General features: G+C 40.0%; 1 protein-coding gene across 2 annotated transcripts in view; it reads right to left on the bottom strand.

The window, feature by feature from the left end:
* brf1a (BRF1 RNA polymerase III transcription initiation factor subunit a) overlaps nt 1–20,984 on the bottom strand; it is a 129,006-nt gene that overhangs the window by 102,358 nt on the left and 5,664 nt on the right. For both annotated transcript variants that reach the window (XM_051957835.1, XM_051957838.1), the window contains exons 4-5: nt 13,662–13,835; nt 4,954–4,985 (exon numbers count right to left, since the gene is read on the bottom strand). In XM_051957835.1, the coding sequence (XP_051813795.1) occupies nt 4,954–4,985; nt 13,662–13,835 (206 nt within the window). The remainder of the gene's footprint in view (nt 1–4,953; nt 4,986–13,661; nt 13,836–20,984) is intronic.

Below are 20,984 nucleotides of genomic sequence, written 5' to 3'. Positions count from 1 at the left end.
ACGTTGCAGATAATTAGCTAAATCACAGACAACTACAGATAACAGTAATTTGTTCTGTCTTAAAAATTAATATTTGCTAATTTTTTCCCAGTTTTTGAATGTTTTAGTATGCTGATTTTTTAAGTCCTATTTTAACTTGATTTCTTCCACAGTGTTGTAGTTTGGACGCTGTGACTCTGGTTTGTTGCAGCAGGTTTTTGTGTTGTTCGGGGGTTTCTGGGGTGAAGCGTGTCATCGAGGTTATCGCTCTGGATCCTCCCCCTCACAGATGTCTCATTGTGTTGGAGTCCTCAGCACCTCCAGAAGGCTCTGCAGGAAAACCTCCCACCCTGCTGCATCTGAAAGGATCTACTGAGGGACAGCGCTGAATGACAAAGACACGAGGATCAGCAGACGGCAGTGAAAGCTGCAGGACCGGGTGGTGAACCGGGGTCAGATTCCTCCAGACCGACTCGGAGGATCTGGAGTTGGCCAGATGCTCCGAAGCTATTTCAGGAGAGTGGAATCCAGCGAGGAATTTATACACAAAAGCAGAGACGCTGGAGGAGGAAGTGGAACAAGTGTAGTCGGGTTTAAAAAAAACAAAAAACAAAGTGTGTGATTAAAGCTAAAACCAGGAGCATGAATGTTGGTCTCAAGGACCCTTAAACTGCAGCACTTTGAAGGTGCAGATAAAAAAAAAAAATGTATATAAACAATGAAAAATGGATTCCAAGAAGTTTTAGTTAATCTAAAATCCTGAACCTCCATGGAAACAGAACAACCATGAAGGAGGAGAAAAAACTCAGAACACTGCCTGCAGTTCAACCATAGGCGTCAGTTTAGGGGGGGACGGTGGGGACGTGTCCCCCCCACTTTTTGTCAGGGGTCATTTTGTCTCCAACACATTCAAATTCTTCACATGTAAGCCGTTGTAAACCCAGTTATTTTCAGCAGTATAGAAAATTCCGACGCTCCTGAACGCACCATCCGCACTCGCGAGAGTTGCACAGACACGCAGCACACCTTCGTGAGGTTAAAAAAAAAAAAAAAAACGTGCAGACGCTAAATTTGCGCCCGTGCCAAGTGGAAGCTCCGACCAGAGGCGTGCAGGGGCAAAATTTCGGCCCGGGAGAATTAGTACTATAGCGGCCCACAGACCCTCTACCCGCATCTACTGATAGCTCAACAGGTTGAGCCTCTGCCTTTGGAGTGGTGGTTGTGAGTTCGAGCCCAGCTTGTGGCATTTTGCTGCCGTTCTTCGACATTTTCTCAAAATGCTGTGGTCTCCATCCCCCCCACTTTTAAAAACAAACTGACGCCCTTGAGTTCAACCGAAAACTTTTCACATGACTGTTGGTGGAATTTAAGTTACTAACAGCTCACCGGTTGGGCTGAGAAACCCTAATTTTTTTTTTGTTTGTTTTTACCTAGTTTGGTTCCCGTTTTATGCTTAAATACATTTAATTTTTTTAATGTCACAGATGAGTAGTTCAAGGACTGTTGGAAAATTAAAAATCCGACAAGTTTTTATGCTTTCCAGCTCTGGAAAAACTGTCATTTCGGTGCCGTTTTTTAAAGGTTAAGTGGCTTTTTAAACTAAGTGGTTGGTTTTCAGGATTAGGAGGTCAAAAGGCAACATTTAAATGTGATAAAAAGACAATAAATTTGTTTCAAAATGTCAAACTACTGAGTGATTACAGCTAAAACAAGGATCATGGACGTTGTTGAGAGAGAACTCCTGTGCAGCATGATGAACTTATAAATATGAAACAGAAAGCTAAACTCCTCAAACTATTAATTTTATGGTTAAAAAAAAAACTCTACATACTAGAGATATTTTATTTGAATTGTTAATTCTGTCAGACTGCCAATATTCCACAGTTATTTCTATATTTAAACACACAAACTGAGCTCAGGTTTCTGAAGTTAATCTTTAAAGTGACTCAGCGGTGGAGGAGTCCGTTTGAATCCGAGGAGAACTTAATCCTCCGTCTGCTGCTGGCGTGAAGTGAAACTTTCCGGGTCGACGGTCAACTCAAAACACTTCGCCGTGAGGTCACTCGATATTTCACAGCTCGACAGGTGGATGCAAGAGATTTTAAACGAAAAGTGTAAAAAGATCCTTGATGTTGTTTGTCCTCTCAGTTTGGAAAAAAAAAATAACAACGTTGTTTCCCGCAGCAGACGGATGTTTTAACCCTCTGAAAGACACATTATCTTTAAAAAAAAAAACAAAAGAAAAACACCATTATAAACAAGAAACGGTGCAAAGAGAAAGAATTGTCCCATTTTCTTGACAGTCCATAAACTAATCATGCATGATGTGTGGTGCTGTGGGGAAAATTAACCAAATCTGAGCTTAAAATCTTCTTTAAAAACTATTATAAAGCTAAATATTATAAAAGCTAAATATTTTGTGCTTTAATCAAAATTACTTGTCTCATAAAAATTTGCCAAAAACAAATTGTTTTGTCAATGAATACTGTAAAATAAATTGTATATATTTGCACATATCAACATGCCTATCCATCCTTCAAAAAACACAGATTAACTGAACTGTGTTAGGCCGTTTTATCGGAAAGGTCAAAATTCATTAATTCTACATTTCTCATTTAAAATTCTGCCAAAATTAAACAGTTTGCTTCAACCACATTCTGTTAAAAATTAAAAATTCTATGTTCCTTTACACAACCATGAAGCCATGACTCACGTATCTGCGACCAACAGTCACATGACAAAAATTCGGAGAGTTTTCGGCTGAACTGCAGGCAGCGTTTACACCGAGCAAACAGATTCACTTCTATCCAACACACCTGCTGTTCAAAACTCTGCATGTGTGCAAAGAAATGCATCGAATGTGGGGAAAAAACGAGCTTTGGAGCCACTAAAAATAAAGTTTACACCTAAAAAGGACAAAACTTTAAAATCTGGAAGAATCATCAGATTTTCCTTGAACTAATCATGGATGACGTGCTATTCGGACGGGAAAATAATCAAATCTGAGCTAAAAATCAGGGCATTTAATCAAAATCACTTCTCATTTAAAACCGCACCAAAATTAAACAGTTTGCCCTAAATGGATTCTGTAAAAATAAAAAAATTCTGCATTTCTTTACACAACCGTAAAGCCATGGCCGACTTGGCTGCCACCAACAGTCATCTGACAAAAATTCAGAGAGTTTTCGGTTGTTTACATCGAGCAAAAGGCACACCTGTTGTTCAAAACTCTGCACAGAAATGCATCCAATGTGGGGAAAGATCAACTTTGGAGCCACTGAATGAAAGAAACTAAATATGGGGGATAAAACTAGAGGCAGCAGCTGATATTTAAAGTCAGTATTGATCCAGAAGCTCTTTGCAGCTCGGTGACAACAGGCGACCATTCATCCCGACAATGTTCTGGGTGTGGATCGGTGAGGAGCGCCTGGTGGAGCAGAACCTCAGAAACGCTCGGCATTAACAACCCCTCCACCCACAATCCACTTCAATCCACTCCTGGGCCTGAATGCCCGGCGGAGGAGGGGCGGCGGCTGGTCCAGGACAGCTGGGAGCGTAAAAATAAAAGCCCCCCGACCAGCTGTGACTGTGAGAAATGCCCCGGCAGCGCCACACCCCTGACTCACCACCAATCGGCTGCCATTAAACATGCAGACAAACGGAGGATTCTAAATTTAACCCGGCAGGACTCGGGTTTAATTACACAGCGGGACGTGAGCGCGGTCGGGCAGAGGTGCACCATGGGAGGTGAACGGGCTTAAAAAGACGGAAATAAAAAGTTTTCCTGAACCCTCTGAAGCCCCAAAACCCACCAGCGGGATTGAAAAGCTCGTTGGATTTAGAAAAATACCAGAAATATTCCATTAATCGCCTAAAAACTGTCAAAACAGAACATTATCTGATGGTTCTCGAACTAAATTATGTGAGATGAGCTGTTCTGTTGGAAAACTGACCCAAATATCAATATTTCATCAAAATCACTTTAATCTGCATGTCTCATTTTTAAAAAATGTCAAAAAACAAACAGTTTTTTCTAACAAAATTCTGAAAACGGTTTAAAAAGACGGAAATAAAAAGTTTCCTGAACCCTCTGAAGCCCCAAAACCCACCAGAGGGATTGAAAAGCTCGTTAGATTCAGAAAAATATCAGAAATATTCCATTAATCACCTAAAAACTGTCAAAACAGAACATTATCTGATGGTTCTCAAACTGAATCACGTGTGATGAGCTGTTCTGTTGGAAAACGGAGCAAAATATTATTGATATTTTACCAAAATCACTTCATTCTGCATGTTCATTTTTAAAAATTACCAAAAATAGACCGTTTGCTTTAACTAAATTCTGTGAATGAGTTTAAAAAAAACAGAAAAAAAGCTTTCTTAAACCCCCAAAACCCACCAGCGGGGTTGAAAAGCTCGTTGGATTTAGAAAAATACCAGAAATATTCCATTAATCACCTAAAAACTGTCAAAACAGAACATTATCTGATGTTTCTCGAACTAAATTATGTGAGATGAGCTGTTCTGTTGGAAAACTAAGCAAAATATCATCAATATTTCATCAAAATCACTTTAATCTGCATGTCTCATTTTTAAAAAATGTCAAAAAACAAACAGTTTTTTCTAACAAAATTCTGAAAACGGTTTAAAAAGACGGAAATAAAAAGTTTTCTTAAACTTTGAACTCCCAAAACCCACCAGCAGGGTTGAAAAGCAAGTTGGCTTTAAAAAAAATACCAAAAAAATTCAGTTATTTAGCTAAAAACTGAAAAAAAAATTATTTGGTGCTTCTCAAACTAAATCAAGTGTGATGCGCTGTTCTGTTGGAAAACTGAACCAAATACAGAAATAAAAAGTTTTCTTAAACTCCAGACTCAATTATTCGTCTCCAGTGGATATTTTTTCACTATTTTTAACAGAACAAACAGCATACTGCTTAATTATGAAAACAATAATCAGATTTAATGAACGTACCTGCAGCAGGTCACTCAGATCCAGCAGCATGTCTGAGAAACACTGGTCAAGGAAGGAAAACCACAAGAAAAAACAACTAAAACAAGACAAAACATTACAAAAATGAGACACAAAAGAGCAATCTTGTATTTTACTTCATGGTCAGAACAACTTGCCATGGTCTAGAAATTATTTTAAGTTTATAGTTTTACTCATTTACAATCTGCAGTTAATGTCTTCTGTCATTTTTACACTTTGAGGGCCTGATTGGACCCTCTGGAGGACCGGTTTTGGACCACGGGCCTCATGTTTGCCTGATTTAACATCTAAAGTCCAACCAATGCTCAGTTACTGGGGTCAATTTTTAGATATCCAAGTTATCCCAAACATCTGCTTCCCCAAAACTATAACTGTGTTAGAGATAGATATAGAGAGATAAAGACTATTTGTTATACGTCACAGAAGAGATCCGAGTTGCCTTGACTTCCTGTTTTGGTTGTTCCGTTTCCATGGAGATGCAGGATTTTATATTCTAGTGAAAAATGAACCACAGTGAATAAAAATGGGACCAGAAAAAGCAAAACAACAGAAGAAGGTTAAGACTTTTGACACCTGATTCAAGATTTTTTCCACACATTCTAAGGTGTATTTTTCTACACAGAATCATGAATCTGTGGCTGTTAAGCTTCACATTTCCCGCTTTCATGACTTTGAGGACACTGGTGTTGAATTAATGAAAATGAAACAATAAGTGGAAGTAAATCTAGTCTAAGACGCTCCATCGTCGCCTGGATCAGACCAGACGCACACATTTCCGTCATCGGCCTCCACACATCCCAATCTCCTGGTCGCCGTGGCGACAGGTGCATTTGGTCTCCGGGCCGATGGGGCCGGATTAGCGGAGGCTCCTCTGGAAAAGGCCTCACAATGGAATTAGCAGCGGCGCAGATGAAATGGGAAAAGATAATCCGAGCACACGGCGTCTGGAGATTACACACAACTCCCTTAACGAGGAAAATAAACAACAGCAGGTCTGCAGCACATCTGGGAAAAGCGGAATAATCACACCTGGGTTGGTCCGACAAGAGATTTAACTCTCCTGTTGTCCTCATTTACAGGCACCAAAAGATATCGTTTCCTTGTCTGAAAAAAAATCCAAAAATTCAGCAAAAAAATCCCACAAAGTTCTGAAAATTTGGAAAACCTACAGGAAGAAAATTCCAATAATTCCTTAAAAGTTTCCAGAAAATGTGGAGAAGATTCACTGTGAAAATAGATTTTTTTCCCCTCCACATTTTCAAACTTTAAAACGGGTCAATTTTGACCCTCAGGACGACACGAGGGTTAAAAGGGATTCTTGTGGTTTCAGGAGAAAAACTCATCCAGACGGAAGAGATTCAATCTAAGAGACGCTAACGGGATTCAGATCAAACTGGAGCTTCTAAAGTTGTTTATTTTAGTATAAAGTTGTGCGTCCTGTGGAGCTGCAGTGGATGAACAGCAGCAACGAGAGGAAATGAATACTAAAACAGCTTCCCGATGGTCGACCCTGACCTTCACCTTTGGATGACTCAGACCTCCATCAGATCTGGATGTCAGTAATTCCTACAGGAGCTAAAATCTGCCTGAAACCAGCAGAGTGGAGCCGTTAGAGCAGATTAATGTTCAATGTTTCAATCTAAACAAAACCTGGATGGTTCAGCAGCACGAAATGGTTTAAAGCTGCAGTCTAGAGTCACTTCATCTCATTTCAATCAGCTCTGATTGACCAATTTTTTGTTCATATAAAATATCAACACTTAAAAAGGACGTTTCCACAGATTTCAGCATGATATCTAAAATATTTTCTGAGCTCGTCAACCTACTTCTGTAGTTTTTTTTTAGGCTGTTTGAACAACAGTATCTGAGGAACTATTAAACATCTAAAAAGAAAGAAAATGTAACCATTTTTTCTCATCATGACATCAACTCGGAATCTACAATATTGGACAAATAGATCAAATCATCCATGAAATTTTTTTTTATATTTTTGAGGACACAAAGAAAAAAAAAAACAATGCAGAAGTCAACTAGGGACATTTTCTGAACCAAATGAAGCTGAATGTGACAGTAGTACAAAACTAAATATATAAAATACTGATTATTAGAAAACAACTGGTCACAAAAATAAAATATATCGAGCACAAAAAAACCCTAAACAACTAAAAAAACTGAAAGAGAAAATGTTGTGAAGTGTTCTTTTGGAAAACTGAGCCACATATTGTGATATTTCACCAAAATCTCTTCATTCGGCACGTTTCATTTTTTTTTAAATTGCCAAAAATTAACCGTTTGCCCCAACTAAAATCTGCAAAATACAAAAAATTTTGCTTTCTTCGTTGCCACGGTGAAGCTACAACTGACTCAGCTGTGATCAACAGTCGCATGACAAAAATTCAGAGTTCACAGCTGAACTGCAGGCAGTGTTGTTGAACTCTGATGACCGATCAAGCAGGTGTGATGAGTTCTACCACAAATATCGCTTCAGTGAGGAAAAACACATTCTGAAGGTGGGTCGATGGGCAATTTTTTGAAAAAGAACGAGCTTGGAACGTACTCAAAACAGCCACCATAAATCTAACAAACACCATGTTAAATTTGAAATGGAATAACCAGAGATGGGGACTTGAGACTTGATGACTTGGACTCGAGTCGCTGTTTTAATGACTTGTGACTTGACTTGGAAAAAAAAACACTTGCGACTTGACTTGGACTTGTAAGTTAAAGACTCGGGACTTGACTTGACTTGAGACACAATGACTTGAGTGTTATTATTCACATCATGTTTTCAGTTTCAATGAAGTTGTTGATATGTAAAATGCTGGATAGTCGAACATAGGCTTTTAATTTGAAATCGGCTTGCCAATCAGCCCCGCCCTCTCTACATTGGCTACCTTAGTAGGCCTCCACGGCGGCGCCCACCGCTGGATATCAACATGTCAGCCGAACCCAAGGTAATCATCACCTTCGGGTATCAGGATTTCTATCAAGACGGTAAACGACCAACAGCAGTTTGCAAGACGTGCAACGTGAAAATCACAGACGGTGAGACGACAACGTCAGATTTCGTTTCATTTGAAGACCCATTCGGCCCAGTAAGTGCTTGTCAATTTGTTTTTAATATCAGAGTCTGTTTACATTGTCTGGTTAGTTAGCATTTTAGCTAATGTTAGCTTAATATGACAGTAAGGAGTGGGGGGGGTTAGCTGCTGCCTTGGGTAAAGTGCGCCGTCACACAATCAATAATACTAAAAAATATGTTATTCTTAGCCATTATTAGCCAGTAAAAAGTTATCACACGAAGATGGCTATTAAAGGACCCTCCGTCAAAAGAGGAGTGGATTGGAATTGTCAAAGAAATATATGACATGGAAAGACTGACTTTCTCCTTGAACCTGCGCATGGACAAATTTAATTCGTATTGGAGGAAATGGACAGCTAATATCAAGTGACTGCCCCTTCATCACAACAAGATCCGGTAACAGTTGCTGGATAGGACTAACCTCACGTACTGCTGGATATACTCCTTAGGTACTGATTAAGTGCCCAAGTAGGGAGACTTTTGCCTCACTTCGAGGTAGTGAAGAGATTGTGATCGGAGGGAGCTGCAAGAGCTGATATACTTACCCATCTATATTCACCTGGCTCTGGACTTGGCCCTGCCTCTTATTGTGTACACATTATTGTGATTTGCCTCACCCCCCTCCTTCTCCCCATCTGTGCCTTTTGTGTTTTGTTTTTTTTGTGTGGGTTTTTTATATATATTGTAAAATAACTGACTCTATAAAAATAAAGTATAAAAAAAATGTTATTCTCTTCATAAGAGCATGTCAATTTGTTTTTAGGTAGCGTCTACAGATACGGGTCCGTACCCGTAGCCTGTGGCCTACGGATACGGCACTTTCAATTTGCCAGACAGATACGGACCTGTACGCGAGTCTCGCGAGTCAAGAAGCTGCTAACCACTGCAAACTGCTGAAAGGTAAGCAAAGGTTAAGGTTAGGGTTAGTGTTAGGGTCAGGTTTAGGGTCCGTACCTGTAGTACCGATGCTACGGGTCCGTACCGCTAGCGTCTACTGGGAGTCACGTGACCAGATCTCGCGTATCTGATTGGCAAATGCCGTATCCGTAGTCCACAGGCTACGGGTACGGGTCCGTACCTGTAGCAACAACCTTGTTTTTAATATCAGAGCCCGTTTACATTGTCTGGTTAGTTAGCATTTTAGCTTAATATGACAGTAAGGAGTGTGTGTGTGTGGGGGGGGGATTAGCTGCTGCCTTGGGTAAAGTGCGCTGTCACACAATCAATAATACTAAAAAATATGTTATTCTCTTCATAAGAGGTTGTCAATTTGTTATTAATATCAGAGCCCGTTTACATTGTCTTTTTAATATGTTGGGCACAGTAGCCAGTGATGTTTACTGATAGTTATTTATATCTTCTCTTTTCACTTTATTAGGATCATATTCTGCAGGTAAAATTACAATAATGTGACTTGACTTAACCTGTGACTTGACTTGCAAAAAAACAAAAAAACTTGGGACTTACTTGAGACTTGCACATGTGTGACTTGGTCCCATCTCTGGGAATAACACTCACAATCTACGGGATTGAATACGCTCAGTGCATCTGACACCTGCATCGTTGATCAACAACTGTTGGTATAAATGTCAAATTAGGTGACTAAAACGAAACCAAAAATCTTTCAGGACAGAATTTCAAATCAGGTGAAAGACGCAGTGTGATGCCGTTCTAAAAACCCCGTAACTATTTCAGCTTTAGCAACATAAAGGAGATGTTTTACTGCCTCTAAGCTTCCCTATACTTGGAGTCCAGAGGGTTAAATACATACGCATAGATTTTTTTGGATCTTTTGGAGAAGAGGGGCAAAGAGACACAAGAAGCAGAAGGAAAAACAGATTAAAAAGGGAACCGAAAGGAGGAAGAACAATCTGGTGGCAGTCTAAAAACGAATCAGACAGTCTGGTCGCCTTCTCTGTGCTCGTTCCTCATTAAATTAAACTGCAGGTTAGACGGATGTTTCTCCTTCTCCTTTGTCCCGATGCTCCCCTGTGACAACATTACAGACCCAGCCAGCTGTGGAAAAGGAAGTGAGCGCTGCTATTTTTATCGCAGCGTCGCTCCTCCGACACACAAAGCCCGGTAAACAATGCAGCAGGAAGGCATTACACCCGGCTCGCCTCCCTTTCATCAGGTGAACCCGTCCTGAGCTGCCGTTACGTAACACAATCATCCTCGCAGGCAAAGTGAGTCAGGAGTGAACGGCACACCGAGCACGGGAAAAAAAAAACAAGGAGCCGCTCTGCTTATGAAAAAGCATGAACCTAAAAGTCCCATTATCCCGTGGATGACACGTCGCTGGACTTCAATAAGCTGATTATGAAACATTAAGAAGAACAGCGACGGGCGGCTCGGCCTCCCGTGATTCACGTCTGAGCTAACCTGTCCACTCTGATGAGACTCAGCCGGTTTAAGATACAGGTTTTTCCAAATTTCACTGCGATTTTGTCTCAACGGATTCTGAATTTCTGCTCAGCTGCTGCAGCAAATGTCTGAAAATGCTCATGGAGAAGACACAGCTGTGTGTTTTTCATCAGGTTTCCTCTCAGTTATTTAAACCGACACGCAAATGAAGAAAGATACTGGTTTTATCACTGCATGATGGAGGAGTTCGGGGCTTGAGCACGGGCCAGCAAAACATCTGAATAAAAACTGAAAAATAACTGTTTTTTCTCAGCATGACATCAATTCAGAATCTACAGTATTTGACAAGTAGATCAAATTCTCTATAAAAAAAATGAATCAAAGCCATAATGAAGACTATTTTGGAACACAAACTAAAAAAAAAAATCAATAATGCAGAAGTCAACAAGTGATCTATTCTGAACCAAATATAGCTGAATGTCATATAAAACTAAACACATAAGATATTTATTATTATAAAATGACTGGCTGCAAAAATGAAAAAAAAAATTAACTTTCAGGACCGATGAAGCAGTGTGACAAGTTCTACTACAAATATTGCTTCAGCGTGCAAAAAACACGCTAAAAAGACTGAAAAACAGAAACTGTTTAGATGCTTCTCAAACAAAATCAAGTGTGATGTGCTGGTATTTCGAAAAACTGCAGCAAATATTGTGACATTTCATCAAAAATCACTTTATTCTGCATAACTTAGGCTATGTTCAGACTGCAGGCTGAAGTGACCCAAATCTGATTTTTTTGCCCCTATGCGACCTGTATCTGAGCTTTTCATGACAGTCTGAACAACACAGATACGATTTTATTCAAATGCGACCCAGGCCACTTGGACATCTGGTCCTAATTTCGATACGTATCGGATCTTTTGCCATGCGACTTCAGTCTGAACAGCCAGGTCACATTTATCCGACCTATACGTCATCGGTACATGACAAACATCACTATTCTACGTTCAAGCAAAACACGTCTCTGGGCTGCTGAAGACGTGTGTCTTGCCGTGAGAGTGTTAAAAACAGGTGCCCATATATGTACGTAAAGGTCGCCCTTGTCATTCTAAAATTCTGAATGAAGTCTGCATCTGTGAAGCCTCTCACATCACTATCCCACCACTCCTGGCTGCGACTCCGCACCCACACAGTTCTCTGGACAGACGTTGCTGCCACTGCCCCACAAAACGCCAGGGAAAAATCCTGGCTCTCTTCCTTCTTGACCTTCTCCTTAAAATGATTAAGTTATAAATATACCGTTAGCGTCCATGTTTACTTCCGTAAACACTGAACACGCTCTCTGCGTGTCGTCGTTGTGTCCTCTTCTGCGCATGCAGGAACCTTTTGGGTTGTGTGAGGTTCACACAGGAGATCACATACAAGTCGCATTTAATTGGAAATGTGAGCGAACTCGCAAAAAAATCCGATTTTACAAAAAAATCGGAATTGAGCATTAAGCCCTGCAGTCTGAACGTAGCCTTATTAACCACGCCCGATGGGTACGTCAGCGGGGTTATTGCATTCGGTGCGGTATCTGGCTGGGTATGTATGTATGTATGTCCGGTCCGATATCTCTGCAACCGCTGAAGTCAGGATAATCAAACTTGGCACTGAAGATCAGTCTAAGGTCCCCTGCTCAGTTGTGGAGTTAGAGGTCAGCAGATCAAGTAGGGAGAGAGATACGTAGGATGATCAAAATTGATACATATTGCATCAGTTGTATAGGGAGGATAGGGTTTTCGCCAGCAGAGGGCGTGGTTCTGCCCTCTACTGAGGGCTCATCTAGTTGCTGACTTTGATGAGACTCAGCCGGTTTAAGAGGCAAGTTTTTCAAATTTAACTGCGAGTTGGTCTCAACAGATTCTGAATTTCTGCTCAGCTGCTGCAACAAATGTCTGAAAATGCACATGCAGAAGAAGCAGGTCTGTTATTTAATCAGGTTTCCTCAGAGATGCTGTTTTATCACTGCAGGCTGGAGGAGGTCGGGGCGTGAGCACGGGCCAGCAAAACATCTCAATTAAACTAAGACACCCAACATTTCTTTTAACCCGACAAGCTCCAAAAATCCACAGGTGGGTCGTCTGAACTGCGTTCTGTGTTTCTACAGTTTCATGATTACTTTCACTTGTATATCGCATTCGATTCACAACATATCGTCTCACAGCACTTAGCATGGTAAGGTATAGATCTTTCAACTTATAAACTGAGAACAGAAAACCCAACCATGCAAACATGCTTTTGGATTCCCTATGAGCGACGGTGGGAATGACCACAAAAAAAAAAACAAAAAAAAAACCCTGGGATAAGGAGGGGAAAAAACCTCAGACAAAAAGGCGGCCATCTGCCTTGACCAGTTGGGTGATGTTATACAGAGCACAGAGGAGATGAATATGGAAGCAAATTAATGTAAGCATTTATATATCTACAGCATACAGAGTCACCCTTTATTCTAGTATAAGTGACAGTATAAAACAAAAAGCCAATTCCAGGTTTTTGAATTTGTGTAGAAGAAATAATCAAATAAATGTAACTTTTGTCTTTTCCTTTTTTGTGATTTATAGCATCGTAACGGCATTATGTGGCACAGAAAACATTTCTAAGTTCTTTCTGCTTCTAGTCATGGTTGTTCTGCTTCCATAAAGCTGCAAGACTTTATATTGCAGAGAAAACGAGCCAACAGCAATGAAAACCGGCCAGAAACTGCATGCCATTCAAAGGGTTAAAAGATAATTCAGTTCATTTCCCAGGATTAAATTAATGTGGCTGAATTTGTGTATATCAGGGCAAAACAGCAGCATTCAAATAACCAAAATGAATAATTTTAAATGTTTGTTGTCAGTCCAATTAGCCGTCTGGATCGAGCGTTATGCTAAATGCATTAGGGAGCTCCACCCGGGGATACTGAACTCCTGCACTTTGTGAACTTTTGGAACTGCAATCCATTATTTGTCGTAGAAACGCTGCTATGTGCTGTTTCTCTGTTAATTAAGGTTCTGTGTGGCATTAACTCTGAGCTAAAGACTAATTTCCCCGCGGAACAATAAAGCACAGCTTGATCTTGATTTGCTGGAGGAGCAAAAGCTGAGAGGATCTTTGCAGAGAGCTCCTCTACGTTCAGCATCATTCAGACCTAAAAACAAACTGAATGCATCACCAGAACAATATAAACTCTTACAAACAGACACGACCCATAAGGATACGTGGCGTTCCCTCGGTGCGACAGACCAGGTAGATGCAGGCGGCGATGACGTGGGCGGACCGGCGGCCGCGGGTCAGGTGTTTCGTCAGCGCCATCTTGTAGAAGTTGAAGGCCGTGTCCAAGCAGTGTTGACTCATCTGCAGCTGGTGACCCAGAGTGTTGATGTGCTGCTTAGCTGAGGACACACATGCAAAAGCACGTCAGTTCACAGAAAAACACTCCAACATTCAGCATCTAACCTGCTTTTGCCTCCAATAAATGAAAGAAGAAACACAAGCAAACAGTACATTACACAACATTCAAACAAAACAGCAACAGTCAAAGAAACATAGCTAACAATGCAGCTAAAGTCAGTTAGCAACACAGTAAAAGTAAAACACAGATAGCTAATAACAGGTAGAAATTACTGCTAAATATACAGTTAAAAGTCAAAGAAGGTCAACAGCACAACTAAAGCTAATTAGGGCTGCAACTAATGACGCGTCGACTAATCGTCTGAGCACGATACATCATCAAAAGCGGAAGTGAGCGCGCAATGCAACAGAAATCAGCGTCTGACCGGAGCGCGGAACATGGACGGACATCGGCTCTGCATCGTGCATGTATTATGTATGCACGATGCAGCGCGGATGTCCGTGTTTAGATACAGCTGTACAGTAAACGCTGACATCCGCGTTTACGATAGATCGCGGACGTCCACGCTGTATCATGCGTACATAATACACGCACGATGCAGCGCAGATGTCCGTCCGTGTTCCACGCTCCGGTCCGACGGTGATTTCTGTTGCATTGCGCGCTCACTTCCGCTTTTGATGACGTATCGTGCTCAGACGATTAGTGGACGCGTCGTTAGTTGCAGTCCTAAAGCTAATTTGCCTGGGGACCAGACAGCCTTTATATTATGTATTACAAATACACATAAAGTCATCCCTTATAACGGGAATACAGTCTAGCTAAGCTAGGCTAAAAGCTAATAACATAGCTGAAGTCAAACAAAGATGGCAAACTACACAGTTAAAGACAGCTAACAACACAGCTAAAGGCAAAGCAACACAGATAATTAGACAGCTAACAGTCAGTCAGTACAAACAAGAACATCCAATAACTACTTCAGCTTAGATGTGAGGATTTAAATACTACTTTAATCATCCTTTAAGCCCACTTTTAAATACCAGTGTAGGGTTTTGGTCTGGGATTTATTTCATCAGTATTGCGATGTTGTAATTAAACAATCGCTGCTGTACGCAAACAAAATCCTGCCAGCGTGTCAGGACACACACCTGGAGACAAGCACGAGGCTCTCATTACACACACGTGTGCAAATGAACATGTGCTTGCATAACCACGTCGTTACACGCAATCACACGCACACACGCACACAAAAAAAAACACGTGTTCCCAGTTTTTAGACACATCAGTACACTTCACAAACCAGTTCAGGTGGAACAGCAGCTGGAGACGCAAGACAAAGGAGTTTATATTTGGAGCACTTTAATCTGCTGTGTGTGTGTGTGTGTACGTGTGTGTGCATGCATGTAGGTGTGTGTAGAGTTCACGACCTCAGATGAGCTCAACATGTCGAACATCCTCATCATCCACACAGCCAGATGTGTGTGACCTGGTGAACTGAGTGGGGCGTCTGGGAATGTAAGAATCTGAGCTCATCCTGCCTCGTCATGCTGTTCAGGTCTGAAACCAAACACGTCAACATCTGCATCATCACCAGCCTCAACCACATCTGGGTCTGAGCGTGTGGTGGTCTTAATCCGTCTCTTCCGTCACCAATTTTACTGAAACTCTACGTAAACACAGTTTCAGAGGCACTCTTGTGACCTTCAGATCAAATAGACGAAATAATCCTGTGTTACGTGTCTCCTCCTATTATTTCAGTAATCCTTCTTTCAAAACATATGCAATAATTTGAAGTCCTTGTGGGCTACTGGATTAAGTAACAACCATGCAACTGCAACTTCTCTGGTTTGAATCCAGACAGAGACCTTTATTTCACTTCGTTGCACAATCTGTAGTCAGCGCAACAGAAAGAAATCAAACGGCACAGGGAAAGACAGCTAAACAACACAACTAAAGTCACAGAAACACAGCTAAACCACACAGCTAAAGTCATAGAAACACAGCTAAACCACACAGAAACACAGCTAACTAGACAGCTAAAGTCACAGAAGCACAGCTAACTAAACAGCAAAAGTCACAGAAACACAGCTACCAAGACAGCTAAAGTCATAGAAACACAGCTACCAAGACAGCTAAAGTCATAGAAACACAGCTAACTAGACAGCTAAAGACCGCTAAAAATGAGGTTAAAGTGAAAATTAGACTGTTAATAGCACAGAAAAAGTAAGATGACAGCTGATAACACAGCTAAACTCAAATGACAGCTAACTAGACAACAGAAGCTAAAGAAAGACAGCTAACAACACCGCTAAAGTCACAAAAAGAGAGCTAATAACATAGCCAAAGATAAACTGCAAACTAGAAAGCTAAAGTCAGCTAATAGCTAAAATCAAAGTAATAACCAAACAGCTACCAAATCAGGTAAGATCATAAGGCAAATAATAATACAGCAAAAGCAAAACAAAGACAGCTAACAACACAGCTGAAGTCAAAGCATAACAGCTAACTAGACTACTGAAGTGAGAGAAAGCTAACGACACAGCTAAATTTGCAGAAAGACAGCTGATAACATAGCTGAAGCCAAAGAAACAAAGATTGGTAAATGCAAACCTAAGGTCCATGAAAGGGTCCTAACAGCACAACTAAAAAGACTGCTAATGACATAGCTAATTTCAGAGGGCTATAAGATTGTTGCGGCTAACATTAGTTCAAACTAAAGCTACATTTAAATATAAATGTACTTAACTGAGGTGACATTTTGGTTATTTCATTCATTTGCCACATCTTTGCAAAACTAAAGTCATAGAAAGTCAGCTTGCTACACAGCTAACATCAAAGAGCAATATCCGATTCTGACTAACTGCAAATGAAAATGACAGATTTTACTAAACTGACATTTTGGTATTCAATTTGTTATTCCACTTAATAGTAATGTTGGGAAACATAAATAACACTAATTTGACTTTAAACTTTGTTGTATGTCAAAAAAAAATTAAGGAACTGAGCAACCACTAGAGACAAATTAAATAAAAAAAAAACCACTGTCAGGAGACCAAAGAGACAAAAATGAACTCAAAACACTATAAATGTAGAATAGGAACAGTGTGAGGTCGATAGAAAGGTGTGTTGCTTTGCTTGGTGCATTCTGAACTGAGCCAGTTTATATTTATATATATATATATATATATATATAAATAAAAGGCAATATTTATCCTAATTTCTAGCACCTTTGTGTCACAGATAAGTGGGGCAGAGACTCAGGCTGTAGCTTTAATTAGGGCTTTTCTTCACAGGTTGAAGTTGTGTTATTCTGGCCTTTACTTGACTCCTTAGCTCAAACCTGTAAACACCAACTGAATCCTTAATCAGAGCCTCAAAAAACACTGCATAACTTTTACATGAACAAAAACTGGGACACCTTGTGAGATGGTGAGATTTACACATCAGATGGAAGTATCTTGGGAGAGAAAAATACACCTGGATATGGTTTTAAAAACAGTTCAGATAAGACCCAAAAACATGGTGAACAGCAGCAAACATGATCCAGGAGAGCTCAAAGGAGGAGGCTAGTTAAAGCAATTCAAAGTCAACAGCAGAAAATATGCTTGGTGTTTACACTAAAGGAAGAAGCAGCAGCAAAAATATACAGCTAATGTCATAGGAAGGAAATAACACAGAGAAAGTCAAAGGATTTTGGTTTTAACAAGGTAAATCTAGCAGCTAAGACAGCTAACATTGCTAACCAAGTAATTGTTAACTATAAATAAAAATCCTCATTTTAATTACGGGCCATTTGATTTTTGGGTTTGTTCACCATATATTCAAATATATGTAGGAAACTACAAACCTAAAGTCAGACAGACTATACGTCACATAATATACGTCACAGGGCTATGTCATGAGAAAGCTAACTGCTAAGACATCTGTGGCTAACATTACCTAAAACAAGTTTGTTAGTTTTAGTTTTTTTTTCATTTGCTTTTTTAGATTGTTTATCGAATATTTCCATTAATTAAAAACCGTCATTATAATAATGAAGTTATTCAAAAATAGGTCACTACACAGCCACAGTTATGGAGAGAAAACTGTTTACATAGCTAACGACAGAGAGCTAGCTCAAAGACTAGTTGCCAAAGAAGGCAAGCTGCTAAAATCCCCATGGCTAATATTACGTAAAACTAAAACAAGTTTGCTTGTTGATTTTTGGAAGAAACTGGATATTTCATTACTATTTATGTAAATAAATAAAGTACTTTTACTACAACGCTAAAGTCTGACAGACGTCTACATAGGACTTTGTCATGGGAAAGCCAACTTTCTGTGGCTAACATTTCCTAAAATTACCACAAGTTTGTTTGTTTTTTTGGCTTTTTTGTATTTTTCAGATTGTTTGTCAAATATTTAAATGAATGAAACCTCTTTTTACGATGCTAAAGTTATAGAAAGAGCTAACTACATGGCTACAGTCATGGAGAGACAACTGTTTACATAGCTAACGTCAGAGGGCTAGCCCAAGGAGGCTAGTTGCCAAAGAGGGCTAGCCGCTAAGACTCCCGCGGCTAATATTATCTAAAACAAGTTTGTTTTTTGGTGGACATTTTGGATATTTTTTATATGTTTATAAAATATTTAAATGAATTTTAAAAAACTTACTATGATGCTAAAGCTATAAAGAAAGAGCCAACTACACAGCTACAGTCATGGAGAGACAACTGTTTACACAGCTAATGTCAGAGGGCTAGCTCCTGGAAAGCTAACTGCTAAGTAGCAAAAAACCAAGTGTAGTTATTGGCTGTGTCCGAAATCGCATACTAACGTACTACTCATACTAAATGTGACGTCAAAATAAGTATGTAGTGCGTTCACATTAGATAGTATGAATAGATTGAGTACGCGAGAAATACCCGGATGTATACTATATACGGAAAAATTTTAAGTATGTGCGGTGACCACACTAGTCATACTCAACCACCCCATAATGCTTTGCGTTAGTAAAGTTAGTATGCGATTTCGGACACAGCCATTGACTTTTTTTTTTTACTTATTTCTATATTAATTATGTAAATAAACAACTACTCTCATTACAAAGGTAAAATTATGGAAAGAGTGGTAAGCACACTGGATTAGACTAACATCTGCACAGAAAACTAATGTTTTTTTGTTGTTTTTATGAAATCCATGTTTTAATCTGGTAGCTGAAGAGGGTTAGGTGTGGATCTACAGTCAGTCTGAACCTTCATGTTAAAAGTTCATCATTTTGGGGTGCCTTACAGAGCAACATTTTTTTTTTTAAATAGTATTTTTGATAGAGCCTTAAATTTCTTATCTGTCAGATGAAGAAGACTGATTTGATTTATTTGATTTGTTGTCAACTCTCACTAAAACAGATATATTTTGCCATGTGGTCTTTCTGTACTCTTCTCTAGGTTAAAAAAAAAAATTCTCAACCTACTACTGCTTTCATTTCCATCTGTTCACTGCCTACTTCAAACATCTGGTAAACATCTCCACCAGCTCCTGAGAAAAACATCTGGGTCTGAGCAGGTTGTGTTGAGCAGGGGTTTTTATTTTACTGCAAACAGCTGCATAATGTTGTAACCGTGGATTCAAAACACTGAGCTAAAAGAGTCCAAACAGCTCAGCAGAGCTACTGAGCAGAACTCATTTAATTTCTAATACGAAAATAATTCCAACCACAGTATCAATAAACAGCCTTTACTTCCAACTAAACATCTGGTCTCTGCTTTGAGAGTCAGGCTGTTCAGATAAAGTGTGTTTTCACACCAGAATCTGGCCCGAAGCAGCTTTTAAAGCTATATTTAAATTCCAGGCATCACGCCTACACTGCAGCACACTGTGGACCAACACATGAGAGGCTGGTGATGCATTATGGCCCAACACGGCTACACAAACACAGGAGGAGGTGGGGTTGGTGCTCCCAGACATGAATCAGTCGGTGGGGAGACGACGGAGGCGCAGACAGCCGCTGGGGAACGTTTCTGGACGACACAAAGAGGAACAAGAAGCAGAAGAAGAAGAAGCTGTTTCTCTCTCAGAGACGCCTGCAGACTCACAAAGCCACAGACGGCTGTAAATCTTCCTCCACAGCATGACGAGGCTATTCCCATCGCTGCACTAATACACACACCAACAACACATGGCCGCCCACACAGACACACAGTGCTACACTACTTCTGCTCCATATTCCTTCATTGGAAAAGGGACATTTCAACATCTTGGACATATTTCACAAGACCGACACCACTCTCATGTCTACATGGTGGTTATGAAACTCATCCAATCATCCACTACTCCCCAGCGAGGGGCTGCTATGAAGTGAAATGTAATGACGCTGGTCTGATATAATGAAGGCCACACATCATACAGGTGTCTTTAAACATTTACAACACAGTGAAAACTATGAAAATAAAGGAAATGCAATCATTTCAAATATACACTACTGTTCAAAAGTTTGGAGTCACTTAGAAATGTCCTTATTTTTGAAAGAAAAACAAATTTTCCCTTCCTTCCTTCCTTCCTTCATCACTTCCATCCTTTCTCACTCCCATCCTTCCTCCCTTCTGTCGTCACTTCCCTCCTTCATTCCTCACTCCCTCCATCATTTCCTTCCTTCCTTCATCACTTCCTTCCTTCATCACTCCCTTCCTTTTCTTCCTTCCTTAATCAATTCCCTCCTTTCTTCCTTCCTCCTTTCCTTCCTCTCTTCATCTCTTCAACATTAACCAGGTTCTACAGCGCTAAACTACAATATATTTGTGTGCTTCATCGGTTAATAGATTTTTAATTAGTTAAACTACAACAAAATCTACCAGCGTATATGTCAGAGTACAACACAATTCACCATTTATTCATCTTATTTATTCACTATCACTGCTATTATTACTGTGATTATTTTAGCCCTGTGTCTATGGCTTCCTGAGCATCCTTCTTTTCCTTTGTGCCCTCTCTATGAACTCTATGCTATAAATAAAGCTAATATTATAATGTGGCTACTAGAAAACTTTATTCCATCACTAAACCAACATGTGTGAGTGTAATTCACCGTGCTGGAGTTGTGTTGACTTTCTGACAGTGAGCTGCTCCTCCTCTGATGCTACAACAACAGAGTGAACCAGGCTGCTCTCCTTAATTGATTTATTGGAGGCTGGTTGTTAATTACAGCACCACCTTA

The sequence above is a fragment of the Acanthochromis polyacanthus genome, chromosome 1 (genome assembly GCF_021347895.1).
Source record: "Acanthochromis polyacanthus isolate Apoly-LR-REF ecotype Palm Island chromosome 1, KAUST_Apoly_ChrSc, whole genome shotgun sequence".
In the NCBI taxonomy this organism is placed as follows: Eukaryota; Metazoa; Chordata; class Actinopteri; family Pomacentridae; genus Acanthochromis; species Acanthochromis polyacanthus.
This window is presented reverse-complemented; position numbering and strand designations above follow the sequence as displayed.